The sequence below is a fragment of the Ceratotherium simum genome, chromosome 7 (genome assembly GCF_057802395.1).
Source record: "Ceratotherium simum simum isolate JZ-2026a chromosome 7, ASM5780239v1, whole genome shotgun sequence".
Classification (NCBI taxonomy): Eukaryota; Metazoa; Chordata; class Mammalia; order Perissodactyla; family Rhinocerotidae; genus Ceratotherium; species Ceratotherium simum.
In genome coordinates, this window is record NC_141906.1 from 49,107,079 (window position 1) to 49,121,323 (window position 14,245).

The window sequence follows — 14,245 nt, forward strand, 5'->3', positions numbered from 1 at the left end:
AAGATGGGCATGGATGTTAGCCCAGGGCCAATCTTCCTCAGCAGAGAGAGGAGGACTGGCAACGGATGTTAGCTCAGGGCTGATGTTCCTCACCAAAAAAAAAAATCCTTTTCATAGTATTAATACCTTATCACTACATCTCTTCATCCATCTGTACCCTGCTTTGCCCGCTCAGAAGTAGTTTCTAGAATGCCTTTCTCCTCTCCTTCATCTATTAAAATCCTTCCTATCTTTCAGATTTTTTGCCTCCTACATGAGACCTTCTCCCAAACCCCATTGCTTCTCACTCACCCTATTCTGCAATTTGGCAACACTGCCTTATTCTGAAACAGCACCAGAATTGGTGTGTTTACTCTTGTATACTTATTTGTATGTCACTATATATTTTAATCACTAGTACAGCAGATTTATGAAGACTTTAAAAAAGTAAACCCAGAATATATCATTTGCATTTTAGTTAGTATGACAGTTAAAAGTACTGGTTGTCAGAAGAGAATGTTTTCATTAAATTCTCCTTTTTTCCCTGCCTTGGTTATTTGGTATAGCTGGAGAAACAGAAGATAGAAAAGCAGAAGAGGGAATTAAGAACCACCAAAAAGACTCTTGATGAAGAAGGAAATAGCAGCAGCCGTTCTTCGGGAAACACAGGGACCACAAATAAGAAGGACTTTGCCAAACCAAGACCTGGAGATAAAAGCAGAAAAAATCTTCAATTATTGAAGGACATGCAAACCATACAGAGTTCATTACAAAGCAATAATTTGTGTTGGGATTACTAACTGATACCAGGTCATAAATTTTATTCAGATAATCTGTACCTCATCAATCAGATGTTGACAGCTTACTTTCCAGGTCTCATATTCTCTTATGTTGGAATTAATTAATAGGAGGTATTAAGGGGCTCAACCAAGCTTCTTGTATTAGGCATCACAACTAAATGGTAAACCACCTAAATGGAATCCAGGGGAGTTTTAAAGGCTAAGAAGCCACAAATGCTCTGTTTCTTTGTTTGAGGTGAATTTGCTGTACAGAAATATTGCACTTTGTAAACAAATTACCAATTTTTTACTTGTGGGTGTGTTTTTTTAAAAATAGTTCTTTATATAAGTAAAATTAGGTTTAAATTATCAAAATATGAGGCTATCCCATAGGCAGTGTTTGCTTGAAAAGTCTCATTTTTAAATCTTTCCCTTGCATAAATCACCCTTTTCTCCTTTCCAATACAGCCATTAAATATACTTTGTTTCAACTATTAAATAATGGAGGTTTTCTATATTTAAATATTTATACATATTTAAGAGGATTGTTTTGTTTTGCTTTTTGACATTTCAAACATTGATCAGTATTAAATACATTTGTATTGATTTTTAATCCACTGTTAAAAATTTTTTAAAAACCTAAGCATTCATTTTAAGTCAATTAACCATAAAAATTATAAAAGCATTTTTAAAAGTATAAACAAATTGTTAATGAAGTAAAGAAGTTTGGAATGAAGAAGGGGAGGTGTTTATAAAGCATATACATTTGCTGTTTTTAAGTAATACCTGTTTGTAATCATGCTATTCAGTTCAAGGCATTATGGTTTTTAATCTTAAAACTTAGAAGAACCCCTTGGTAATTACTTTTATTGTTGTACAGTATGAGTGCGATATTAACTGTACACGTGCAACTGTCATTATGTTAATGTAAGTCATAATTTTGAATATATCAAGACATGTTAACTTTTCTTAAATTTGTCACTGAAGTCAATAAAGCAGCTTTTTTAAGGAAACACTGAAATTTTCCTTAACAGCCTGTTAATAAAGGCTTTATTGTTGTAATCTCTGGAAAAAAAATGCATTTCTATTTAACATTTATGAGAAACAATAAGAATATGTGGTATTTAGTACATAATTTACTTGCCTTTCTCATGTTTACATAGAAACTAAGCACAACAAGATTGAATTATCTCATGGTATAAGATACTCTGAATACTAATGAACAAGTTAACCACGTATAATGAGATTCCTTTTTATGCCTCCCCAGGATTGAAGTGGAGTTCTGGGATTTTATCAAGATAACCAGCAGGAATTGTAGTGGCTCTCTGGACACTAAGCCTGCCAGGCCTTTTATTGAGTTAGTTTTCCAGAGTTCTTAATTTAGGGTCCTTAGATTTGGAGGTATTTGTAAATCTCCTGAAATTGTATGTAAACTTTTGCTTGCATATGCAGTTTTCTGATGAGCAGGTTTATATCTTCATCAACACACAGACCCAAGGAATCACTGCTCTGTTGACATGGTAAGTATTTCTTGTGTCAACAACCATTTCAACTATTAAATTTTTGTTTATCTCTGATTTCAGGTCATTAAATTGTGTAACCCTCATTTGCATTGTAGTTGCTCAAAGTCCTAATTAGGAGAAGAGTGGTTTAATGGTGGTAAAACCCATCAAGTCCCTCAGTTAGGAGACAAACTGAAATATCCATGCCAGGTCTTGATACCCTCAGGTGAGAACTGAAAATAGGAATATACTGCTATAGTTTCCTTATCTGAGAGTTTACAGCAGAGGATTATGTTGTCATCCATCCACTTCTGTTGTAGGAGAGCTTTATTGCAATGCATTTCAAATAGAAGTATTTTCTATGTGTAAGATGCCAATATGGATACCAAGCTGAGTAAAGAAAAGTATGCTTACAGGTAGGTGGTAGACATCTGAATTACTCATTTCAATACAGTGTGGTGAATGCAGTGGTGATAGTATGTGCATAGTGCTCTGGGGGCACAGAGGAAGGTGGGGCACGACAGAGAAGGGACAGAGAAGGGAGTGATGAAGAGGGGATAACTTCCTGGAGGAGGAAAGAATGCCTAACTCTAGAGAACAGTTCAGGTCAAGATAAAAATGAATGAAAGCAAGACTCTGCAGTATACATGGAGAATTGTGACTAGCTGTGTAGTGGTGGTACATAAAAATTGAAGTATGCAAATGAGAACGAAGGGTAAGCAGACAAGTCACAGGAGGCTGAGGAGCTTCAACTTAACCACAAAGGTCTCTAAATTTTATATCCCTAATCATAAAGGAAAAAGTACACCCACATAACCAATATTCATAGATACATGTAAAGTTATAAAACACAATTGTCAATTCTTAAGTTTTGTGTAGATAAATATATAAAAAGTGCTAATACTCTGCCTGCTTCCACACACACACCAATGGATTAGCCTTTTTTTTTTTTAGCTTTCTTAGAAACATGTTTATAACAAGTGTTTTTTAACACTTCATTACATGGATTACAGAATGGGTATCACTTCCATTCACTCAAATAACACTGTACTGAATGCAGCTAGCAAGTAGCTTTGTTAGAAACATCTCTAATTATAGTACAATATTGTTGTCTATATTCATTATACTGTGCATTAGATCTCTATGGCTTATTGACTACTTCATTCCAAGTTTGTACCCTTAAACAACATCAATCTTATCTCCCTATCCCTCTTCCCCTCGTAACCACCATTTTACTGTTTTTCATGAATTTCACTTTTTTAGATTTCACATATAAGTGATAGCGTGCAGTATTTGTCATTCCCTTATATCAGATCCTTTTTGTCACAGATGGCAGGGTATCCTTTCTCATGGCTGAATAATATTCCATTCTGTGTGTGTACCACATCTTTTTTATCCATTCATTTGTTGATGGGCATTTAGGTTGTTTCTGTATCTTGACTATTGTGAATAATGCTGGAATAAACATGGGAGTGCATACATATATCTCTTTGAAATCCTGTTTCCATTTCCTTTGGGTATATACTCAAGAGAAGAATTGCTGGATCATATGGTAGATCTATTTTTAATTTTTTGAGGAACCTCTATATTATTTCCATAGTGGTTGGACCAATTTACATTCTCACCAACAGTATAAGGGTTCCCTTTTCACCACATCCTCACCAGCTCCTATATTGTCTCTTGATGATAGCCATCCTGACAGGTGGGAGGTGATATCTCATTGTGGTTTCCATTTGCATTTCCCTGGTGATTAGTGATGTTGAGCATCTTTTCATGTTGGCCATTTTGATGTCCTTTTTGGAAAACTGTCTATTTAGTTCTATCCATTTTTTTAATTGGATTGTTAGTTTTTTTGTTACTAAGTTGTATGAGTTCTTTATATTGTCAGATATTAACGCCTTATCCAATATATGGTTTGCAAAAATTTTCCCCCATTACGTGTAGGTTTGTCTTTTCATTTTGTTCATTGTTTCTTTTGCTGTGCAGAAGCTTTTGAGTTTGATGTAATCCCATTTATTGATTTTGGCTTTTGTTTTTTGTGCTTTTGGCGTCCTGTCCAAAAAAATCATTGCCAAGACCAATATCGAGGAGCTTCTTCCCTACCTTTGCTTATAGGAGCTTTACGATTTCAGGTCTTATGTTTAAGTCTTTGATCCATTTTGAGTTCATTTTTGTGAGTGGTGTGAGATAGAGGTCCAATTTCATTGTTCTGCATGTGTTTCTCCAGTTTTCCCAGCACCATTTGTTGAAGAGTGTACTTTCCCCGCTGGGTATTCTTCGCTCCCTTGTCAAATGTTAGTTGACCATATATGCCAGGATTTAATTATGGGCTCTCCATTCTGTTCCATTGGTCTGTGTGTGTGTTTTTGTGCCAGTACCATGCTGTTTATATCACTATGGCTTTGTAGTATAGTTTGAAATCAGGAAGCGTGATACTTCCAGCTTTGTTTTTTTTCCTCAGGATTGCTTTGGCTATTTGGGATCTTTTGTGGTTCCTCACAAATTTTTCAATTGTTTCTTCTATTTCTGTGAAGAGTGCCTTTTGGTATTTTTATGGGGATTATGTTGAATCTGTAGATGCCTTTAGGTAGTGTGGACATTTTAATAATATTAATTCTTCCAGTCCATGAACATGAGATGTCTTTTTCATTTGTCTTCCGTTTCTTTCAGCAAAATCTTGTAGTTTTCATTGTATAAATCTTTCACTTCCTTGGTTAAATTTATTCCTTAGTATTTTATTGTTTTTGATGCTATTGTGAATGGGATAGTTTTCTTCATTTCTTTTTCAGATGTCTCATCATTAGTGTAAAGGAATGCAACTGATATCTGTATGTTTATTTTGTATCCCATAACTTTACTTAAATTACTGATTAGTTCCAAAAGTTTTTCTGATGACTCTGGGATTTTCTCTAAATAAAATCCTATTAGCAGCAAGTAGCAACAGTTTTACTTCTTCCTTTCTTATTTGGATACATTTTATTTCTTTGTTTTACCTAATTGCTCTAGCTAAGAATTCCAGTACTGTAGTGAATAGGAATGGTGAGAGTGGGCTTCCTTGTCTTGTTCCTGATCTTAGAGGAAAAGCTTTCAATTTTTCTCCATTGAGTATAATGTTAGCTATGGGTTTGTCATATATGGCCTTTATTATGTTGACATATGTTCCTTCTACACCCAATCTGTTAAGGGTTTTTATCATGAAAGGATGTTGTATTTTGTCAAATGCTTTTTCTGTATCTATTAAAATGATATTATTTTTATCTTTTGTTTTATTGGTATGATGTATTACATTTATTGATTTACGATTTTGAACCATCCTTGCATCCCAAGGATAAACCCCACTCAGTCATGGTTTATAATCCTTTTAATGTGTTCTTGAATTTGGTTTGCTAACATTTTGTTGAGAATTTTTGCATCTATATTCATCAGGGATATTAGTCTATAGTTCTCTTGTAGTATTGTTATCTGGTTTTGGTATAAAAGTAATGCTGGCCTCATAGAATGAGTTTGGAAGTGTTCCCTTCTTCTCGATATTTTGGAACAGTTTGAGGGGGATTGGTGTTAATTCTTTTTTAAATGTTTGGTAGACTTCACCAGTGAAGCCATCTGGAGCTTTCTGTGTTGGAAGTTTTTGACTACTGATTCAATCTCTTTACTTATTATTGGTCTGTTCAGATTTTTTATTTCTTCCTGGTTCAGTCTTGATAGGTTGTGTGTTTCTAGAAACATATCCATTTCTTCTAGGTTGTGTAATTTGTTGGCATATAATTGTTTATAACAGTCTCTATGATCCTGTGTATTTCTGTGGTATCAGTTTTAATGTCTCCTCTTTGGTTTCTAATTTTATTTGCGTCTTTTCTCTTTTTTTCTTAGTCTGGGTAAAGGTCTGTCAATTTTGTTTCTCTTTTTGAAGAGCCAGCTCTTAGGTTTATTGATGCTTTCTATTGTTTTTCTGGTCTGTATTTCATTTATTTCCACTCTGATCTTTATTTCATTTCTTCTGCTAGCTTTAGGCTTAACTTGTTCTTTTTCTAGTTCCTTGAGATATAAAATTAGGTTGTGTATTTGAGATCTGATTTCTTAATATATGTGTTTATTGCTATAAACTTTCAGAACTGCTTTTGCTGCATCCCACAAGATTTGATATGTTGTACTTCTATTTTCATTTATTTCAAGATACTGTTTATTTCCCTTTTGATTTCTTCTTTAACTGATTGGTTGTTTAGGAGTGTGCTGTGTAGTTTCCACATAGTCATGCACTGCAAAACGATGTTTCAGTCAACAACAGACCGCATATACGATGGTGGTCCCATAAGCTTAGTACCATATAGCCTAGGTGTGTAGTGGACTATACCATCTAGGTTTCTTTAAGTACACTCTATGAGGTTTGCACAATGACAACATCACCTAACGATGCCTTTCTCAGAACATGTCCCTGTTAAGTTACGCATGACTATATTTGTAGATTTTCTCCTTTTCCTCTTGTTGATTTCTAGCTTCATACCATTGGGGTCAGAAAAGATAGTTGGTATGATTTCAGTCTTCTTAAATTTGCTAAGATCGTTCTGTGTCCTACTGGAGAATGTTCCATGTGCACTTGAGAAGAATGTGTATTCTGCTGCTGTTGGATGGAATGTTCTGTATATGTCTGTTAAGTCCATTTTTTCTAAAGTATGGTTCAATTCCAGTGTTTTCTTGTTGATTTTCTGTCTAGACAATCTATCCATTGGTGACAGTGGGGTATTCAAGTCCCCTACGATTATTATATAGTCTGTTTGTCTCTTAAGATCTGTTGGTATTTGTTTAATATATTTCAGTGCTTGGGTGTTGTGAGCATATATATTTACAATTGTTATATCTTCTTCATGTATTGACCACTATATAATTATATAATGACCTTCTTTGTCTCTTGTTACCATTTTTGGCTTGAAGTCTTTTTTTGTCTAAGTATGGCAACACCCACTTTCTTTAGGTTTCTACTTGCTTGGAATATCATCTTCTGTCCCTTCAGTTTGAGCCTGTGGGTGTCTTTAGAACTGAAATGTCTCTCCTTTCAACAGCATATAGTTGGGTCTTGTTTTTTAATCCATCCAGCCACTCTGTGCCTTTTTTTTTTTTTTTTTGTGAGGAAGATCAGCCCTGAGTTAACATCCATGCTAATCTCTTTTTGCTGAAGAAGACCAGCTCTGAGCTAACATCTATTACCAATCCTCCTCCCTTTTGTCCCCAAAGCCCCAGTAAATAGTTGTATGTCATAGTTGCACATCCTTCTAGTTGCTGTATGTGGGACACGGCCTCAGCATGACCGGAGAAGCGGTGCCTTGGTGCGTGCCCAGGATCGGAACCTGGGCCGCCAGTAGCGGAGCGCGCGCACTTAACCGCTAAGCCACTGGGCCGGCCCCACTCTGTGCCTTTTAATTCATGAGTTTAATCCATTTACATTTAGGGTGATTATTAATATGTAAGGACTTAACTACTGCCATTTTATCTTTTGTCTTCTGGTTATTTTTTCTTTCCATTGTTTCTTCTTCTGTTTCTGTCTACTTTTATAAGTTGGTGGTTTTCCATGGGGATTTGCTCAGTCTCCCCTTTTTTATGTTTCATGTCACTGCTCTAGATTTTTGCTTTGTGGTTACCATGAGGTTTAGATAAAACATCTCAGATAAAATAGTCCATTTTATGCTGATAGTAATTTATCTTCATTTGCCTATAAAGGCTCCATCCTTTGACTCTTCCCTTTTATATTTTTGATATCATAAATTTATCTTTTTATGCTATGTCATTAAGTTGTAGTATTTTTAATGCTCTTTCCTTGAAACTTTATGCTAATTGTTTAATATACTATTCTAACATAGAGTTACAGTTTTCTAATTCTGACTGTGTCACTTTAATCAGAGTTTTGTGTACTTTTTTGTCTTTTCATTTCAGCTTGAAGAGCTCCTTGCATCATTTCTAGTGGTGGTGAACTCCCTCAGCTTTTGTTTGTTAGGGAAAGCCTTTATTTCTCCTTCATATCTGAAGGATAACTTTGCCAGATACAGTATTCTTCTCTGGCAATTTTTATCTTTCAATACTTTGACTATGTCCACTCTCCCCTGGCCTATAGAGTTTCTGCTGAGAAATCTGCTTATAGTCTAATAAGGGTCTTCTGTAGGTTACTGTCTTTTTTCCCTGGCTGCTTTTAAAATTCTTTATCATTGACTTTTGACAGTTTCGTTACAATGTGTCTTAGAGAAGGTCTTATTGCATTGAGCTAATAAGGAGTTTTATTAACTCTGTGCACTTGTATATCCAGTTCCTTCCCCAGGTTTAGGTAATTCTCACTATTATTTCTTTAAATAAACTCTCTGCCCCCTTCCCTTTCTCTCTCTCTCTCCTCCTTCTGGTATACCCATTAATCTTATGTTGGCTTTTTTCTAATGGAGTCTGAGAATTCTCATAGGGTTTCTTCACTTTTTAAAAAATCTTAGTTCTCTCTCCTCTTCCACCTGAATCATTTCTAAATTGCCATCCTCCAGCTCACTTACTCTCTCTTCCATCTGATCTGCCCTATTTCCAATGCTTTCTAATGCATTCTTCATCTCATTTATTGAGTTAATTCAGCTCCAGAATTTTTGGTTCTTTTTTAGAATTTCAATCTATTTGGTAAAGTACTTCTGTTCATTACTTTTATTCTTGAATTCATTGAATTGCCTAAGTTTTCTTTAAGCTTGTTGAATTTCATCATAACAGCTATTCTGAATTCTTTACCAGTTAGATCACAATATTCTGTATCTTTGGGTTCAGTTGCTAGAGAATTGTCATTTTCTTTTTGTGATGCCATATTATGGTGATCTTTCATAGTGTTTGATGAAACATGCCTCTCCTGCCACATCTGAAGTAGCAAACCTCTTTCTTATTTGAGTGAGGTTTTGTTTACTTTGATTGTAACAGTTCAACAGGTTGGCAATTACAAGCCTTTTTAGATTTTCCAGAAGATGGCACTATAGCACAAGTTTTGGGTTTATTTTACCAGAGCTGACTTGCTGCTAAAGTTGTGAGCACAAATTAAAAAGGGTGGAGTTGGGGCTGGCCTGGTGGCACTGCAGTTAAGTTCGTGCATTCTGCTTCAGCAGCCCGGGGTTTGCCAGTTCGGATGCTGGATGCAGACCTACTCACCGCTCATCAAGCCATGCTGAGGTTGCATCTCACATAGAAAAGCTACAACTCTACAACTATGATATATAACTATGTACTGGGGCTTTGGGGAGAAAAAAGAAAAAAAGGAAGGTTGCCAACAGATGTTAGCACAGGGTCAATCTTCCTCAAAAAAAAAAAAGGGCAGGTTGGTGGCACGGGGAAAAGGTATGTTCTTAGCACTTGGAGCTTTGGGTGTGCTCAGGCCTCAGACGGGGATCCTAGAATGGGGGAGTCCCAGAGGTCTATGGGCAGACCTCTTGCTGGAATTCTGGGGTAGACAGCAGGAAGTGTGTTTTTTCAGTTCTCTTTGCCTTCTCCCTCCTTTCCTTTCCCCTCCCCCATCACATGGGTGTTGCTAAAGAGCAACAGGACCCTCCAGCTGCAACCCATCCAGCCAGGCAGACTCTCTCTCACCCTTTTCAATTCCTCTGCTTGAGGCTGCTGCTGCCTCCAATGCCGTTGCTGCCACCACTGCAACTCCCTTGGCCCCGTAGCCTCCTCTGAGGTCCAGTCCACTCACTTTCAGATGCACAGATGGATGGATCTCTCAGGTGTTCTGGTATGCTGTGTAGAGGCACTTTTCAGATTTGAATGTCCAATTATTTGTAAGTCAAAAGGGAGAGAAAAAGGAATGACTCAAGCTGCCTTGATGCTAATGTCGCCACCAGTGGACTATCTTAAATGCACTCCACTTTGGGGATTCCTGCAGGTGAAAGGAGGCCACTGGAAATTTTTAAAAAGAGAAATGATAGATTTACACTTAGATTGCTGTGGCCTTTGAGTGGAATTTAAAGTGGATGTGAGGGTATTAAGACTGGAAGTTTTAAATTCATGATCTCTTCAGTCATCTACATTCTTCTCTGTGCTATCAGACCAAGATGATAAAGGCTTTAAATGAGGGAAATGATAGACTGGACAGGAGAGAATGGATTTGTAAAATATTTGGAATAGAAAACAGCTTTAATACTGACAGACTGGCCACTAAAATACCATTATAAATTTTCTTATAACAAATTTCACACGAGAAATCATTTTGGTGCCAATTTTGCTAATACTGGATATACTAATAGAAATTATAGTTCCTCATTACAAGACCAAGAGCAGGGCTAAGGTTCAGATTATAGTGAATTAAGTGAAAAAAATACTGTCATTTTTTAGTATTGCTTGATTTGAGTATTAGAGGAAAAAGGGGTTCAAATTGAACATTTCAATTTGGAATGGGTGCTAAGAGACACCCTTTTCCTTAGAAAATTTACAAATTACATTTCTGCAAAAGCAACTTAAGGCAAACAACTTAGGACAAGGATGAAGTTTAAAAATCAGTTGAAATTTTCTTTTAATTAAAGACCCAAGGGACAAGAAGCTCCTTTGTTACAGTATATAATATATGGCTCTTTATATAGAGTAAAAGAGACATCAGGGAGTTGAACGTTTCTACCAGCACTGAACTCTTACTGTAGCAGGCGAACAGTGAAGCAAGATTTCCTTTACTGGCATTGGGATTGTAATACATTTTTACATGCAATAAGTTCTTTGGTAAACTTAATGATTCAGTGGAATTACAGAATTTGTGAAGGAAAGTAGTAGTAAAACATTTTATGTAAAATTTGAGCATAGTACTTCTCACCATAAGCTATTTATACAGACTTCAGAAAAAAGTCAATCCTAGTAAACTTTTAAAATATTGCCTCAAAACTTACCAATTAATTTCTCTATGTTCAGACACACAAAAAAATGTAAAAAGGGTAGATAATGAATTTTTTAAATGTTTTATGATGTTTCTAGTAATTGGGCAAATGGAAACTAATCTGGAAGGATGTGGGGTTCTTTGAAATCCTGGACGGCTACCACTCTCTGTCCTCCCCCTAAGCACATCTGTAAGGCATCATTTTGGAACAGCTATTTAATAACATCTTAAATAAGTACATAAATAATGACAGCAATAATTTTCAACTACTACTACACCATAATATCGCCATGACTTTACCTTATCATATACAAAGAAAGAATGTGGGTGTTAAAAGGTGATCAAAGTAAATCACTTACTACAAAAAAGAAAAACCCATGATGAGGAAAGGAGCATCAAATGATTTTGATCTGTCATGACATCAAGGCCCAATATGTGTGATGCCATAGAGTTTCAGCGTTGGTTTGGTTTGAAAACAGTGATGCTCCTCCTGTGCAATGAGCTCTCTTCCATCAAGAGGTATATTTCTGAAGTCATTTGTATTTTGAAATCAGAAACGTTCCCACTGTGGATCCAGGACTGAAGCATTTTAATATTCTTTGGGTGACTTATAAGATTAGTGTCATAATTATGTAATTACATATGGAGTTATTTCACTTAAACCACCTGCACTGCTACAGTTCTAAACTCATCCTAGAAAGATTTAAAATAAATAAAGCAACAATGTCTCTCATAGATGGGTTCTAAATTCAGAATTTCTACTCATAAAGCTGCCATTGTAATCAGGAGTTCATGGCGATGATGGCCCCCATCTAATAACAGTCCTTTCATACAACAGTTTGGACAGGAGTGACACACTGGGCAGGAGAACTGGCTCTCTCTGAGGATGAGGTTGATCGGTTGGAAATCTCTCTCTGTAGTTCCTCTACTTTTTTCTGAAGCTCTGCTCTTTTAGCAAGAAGTTCTTTATATCTGTTGTGAATGGGCTCCTACAAGAGCAAAACACCATAAAATTATTCAACAGGGCAATTCTAAACAAATCCAAAGTCAAATCATTCTTGTATATAGTTCTTTCTCTAAATGTTGCATTATAGCTTTTTTCAGCTATGGGGACCAAGCCGACTTTCCAACACATCAGTGAAAATTAATTTCAGGGACTCTGTTGACACCATGGCTCTTTCCCTGGCTTTCCTAGTGCCCCCAAGTATTGACACAGAAGACCCTTAAACTGGTACTTTTCCAAATACAACAAATAATTAAGTAACAATATAATCTAAAAGCCAATAGTCAAAGATTTCCTATCGTTTAGTGGCAGATTTTTAGTCTTTTAAACAGTTCTAAGTAGTAGATGTTCTGTAACATATTTCAGAATGGACCAGAATTTTGTTAAGCTTTTAACACTCCTAAAGCCATTTTCTCCACCTTATTAAAACAAGACCTCTGGATGTTATCCAGTCCAACACCCTCATTTTACAGAGGAGGGAAGAAAAGGCAAAACAGAAGTGATCTGTCCAAGGCCACACAAGCAGTCAGGATAAGAACCAAGTATATTGATTACTCCCATGTAGTGCTTTTTCTACTATACAATTATAACTATTAACATGAAAAAGGGAAAGTTTTAAATATGCACAGATAATTTTTCTAGTTGCTTTCAAGGGTACAAACCTAATTCATACAATTGCATGGATGAAAACTCCCATTGTATATTGTCGAGCATATACCTGTGGTTTCATCCTTGGATTCCACCTTACGTAATAACCCACCCAGAGCTCTAGGTGGCGCATGCTGGCTACTGGATAAAGGACATGATTGGAATAGCTCCCATAGAGAGGATTAGTGAAGTCTTCCAGCTGGCTATTTATGTAAGACCACAGTGACACAGTCCTTTTAGTAAGATTCTGTAAGAAGGAAAAACAGGTAAAGATTCTCTATCACATAAGCTTTAGATGAAAATCTCTTTAGAGGCAGAGAACTTGGACACTTCAGTGACAGCCCCACTTTTACATTAAAATCAGAGGATATCAGAAAACGGTGCAGTTCCTCAAAAAGTTAAACATATTTATCATACCAGCAATTCCACTCTTAGGTATATACCCAAGAGAACTGAAAAGACATGCACACAAAAACTTGAACACAGATATTGAAAGCAGCATTATTCACAATAGCCAAAAAGCAGAAACAACCCAAAAGTCCATCAACTGATAAATGGATAAAATGTGGTAAATCTATACAATGGAATATTATTCAGCCATAAAAAAAAGATTGAAGTATTGATAAATGCTTCAAATTGAACCTTGAAAACATTATGCTAAATGAAAGAAGCCAGACACAAAGGCCACATCTTGAATGATTCCATTTATATGAAATGTTCAGAAAAGGCAAATCCATAGAGATAGATTAGTGTTTGTCAGGGGCTGGGAGGAGAGGAGAATGTGGAATAATTACTAACAGGCATGGGGTTTCTTTTCAATGTTCTGGAATTAATAATGGTTGACGGTTGTACAACTCTGTAGATATACTAAAACCCACTAAATTGTATACTTTGAAAGACTGAATTTTATGGAATATAAATTATATCTCAGTAAACCCACTAAATTGTATACTTTGAAAGACTGAATTTTATGGAATATAAATTATATCTCAGTAAAAAAGTTTTGTTTTTTTTTAAATCAGGATACAGTAAATCCTATTCAAGACTCTCAAAAGATGAGAGCATCAGGGGCCGGCCCAGCGGCAGCGGCTAAGTTCACGCACTCCACTTCATGGCAACCCAGGGTTCGCGGGTTCAGATCCTGGGTGTGGACCTTATCAAGCCATGCTGTGGCGGCGTTCCATGTAAAGTAGAGGAAGATGGGCACAGATGTTAGCCCAGGGCCAATCTTCCTCAACAAAAAGAGGAGGATTGGCAACAGATGTTAGCTCAGGGCTAGTCTTCCTCACACACACACACAAAAAAGGATGACAGCATCTTTGGAACTTAGCTCTTCTTAATTATCTAACATTCAATAAATTCTTGAGTGCCTACTATGCATTGAAATATTTACTGCATGCTGGACACTGAAGATATAATGGTATATTAAAAAATTTAATATCTGCCTTCAAGGAATTTCTAGTCTAGGAAG

The 14,245-nt window shown here is 36.1% G+C and overlaps 2 protein-coding genes across 10 annotated transcripts in view; one reads left to right on the forward strand and one right to left on the reverse strand.

The window, feature by feature from the left end:
* Positions 1 to 1,820, forward strand: part of CEP57 (centrosomal protein 57) — a 38,753-nt gene extending 36,933 nt beyond the window's left edge. For both annotated transcript variants that reach the window (XM_004427422.3, XM_087433618.1), the window contains one exon: positions 546 to 1,820. In XM_004427422.3, the coding sequence (XP_004427479.1) occupies positions 546 to 779 (234 nt within the window). In that variant the 3' untranslated portion in view covers positions 780 to 1,820. The remainder of the gene's footprint in view (positions 1 to 545) is intronic.
* An 8,922-nt stretch (positions 1,821 to 10,742) lies between these two features.
* MTMR2 (myotubularin related protein 2) overlaps positions 10,743 to 14,245 on the reverse strand; it is a 113,320-nt gene continuing 109,817 nt past the window's right edge. For all 8 annotated transcript variants that reach the window (XM_087433612.1, XM_004427421.3, XM_087433616.1 and 5 more), the window contains 2 exons: positions 12,845 to 13,021; positions 10,743 to 12,112 (listed from right to left, as the gene is read on the reverse strand). In XM_087433612.1, coding sequence (XP_087289738.1) covers positions 11,951 to 12,112; positions 12,845 to 13,021 — 339 coding nt within the window. In that variant the 3' untranslated portion in view covers positions 10,743 to 11,950. The remainder of the gene's footprint in view (positions 12,113 to 12,844; positions 13,022 to 14,245) is intronic.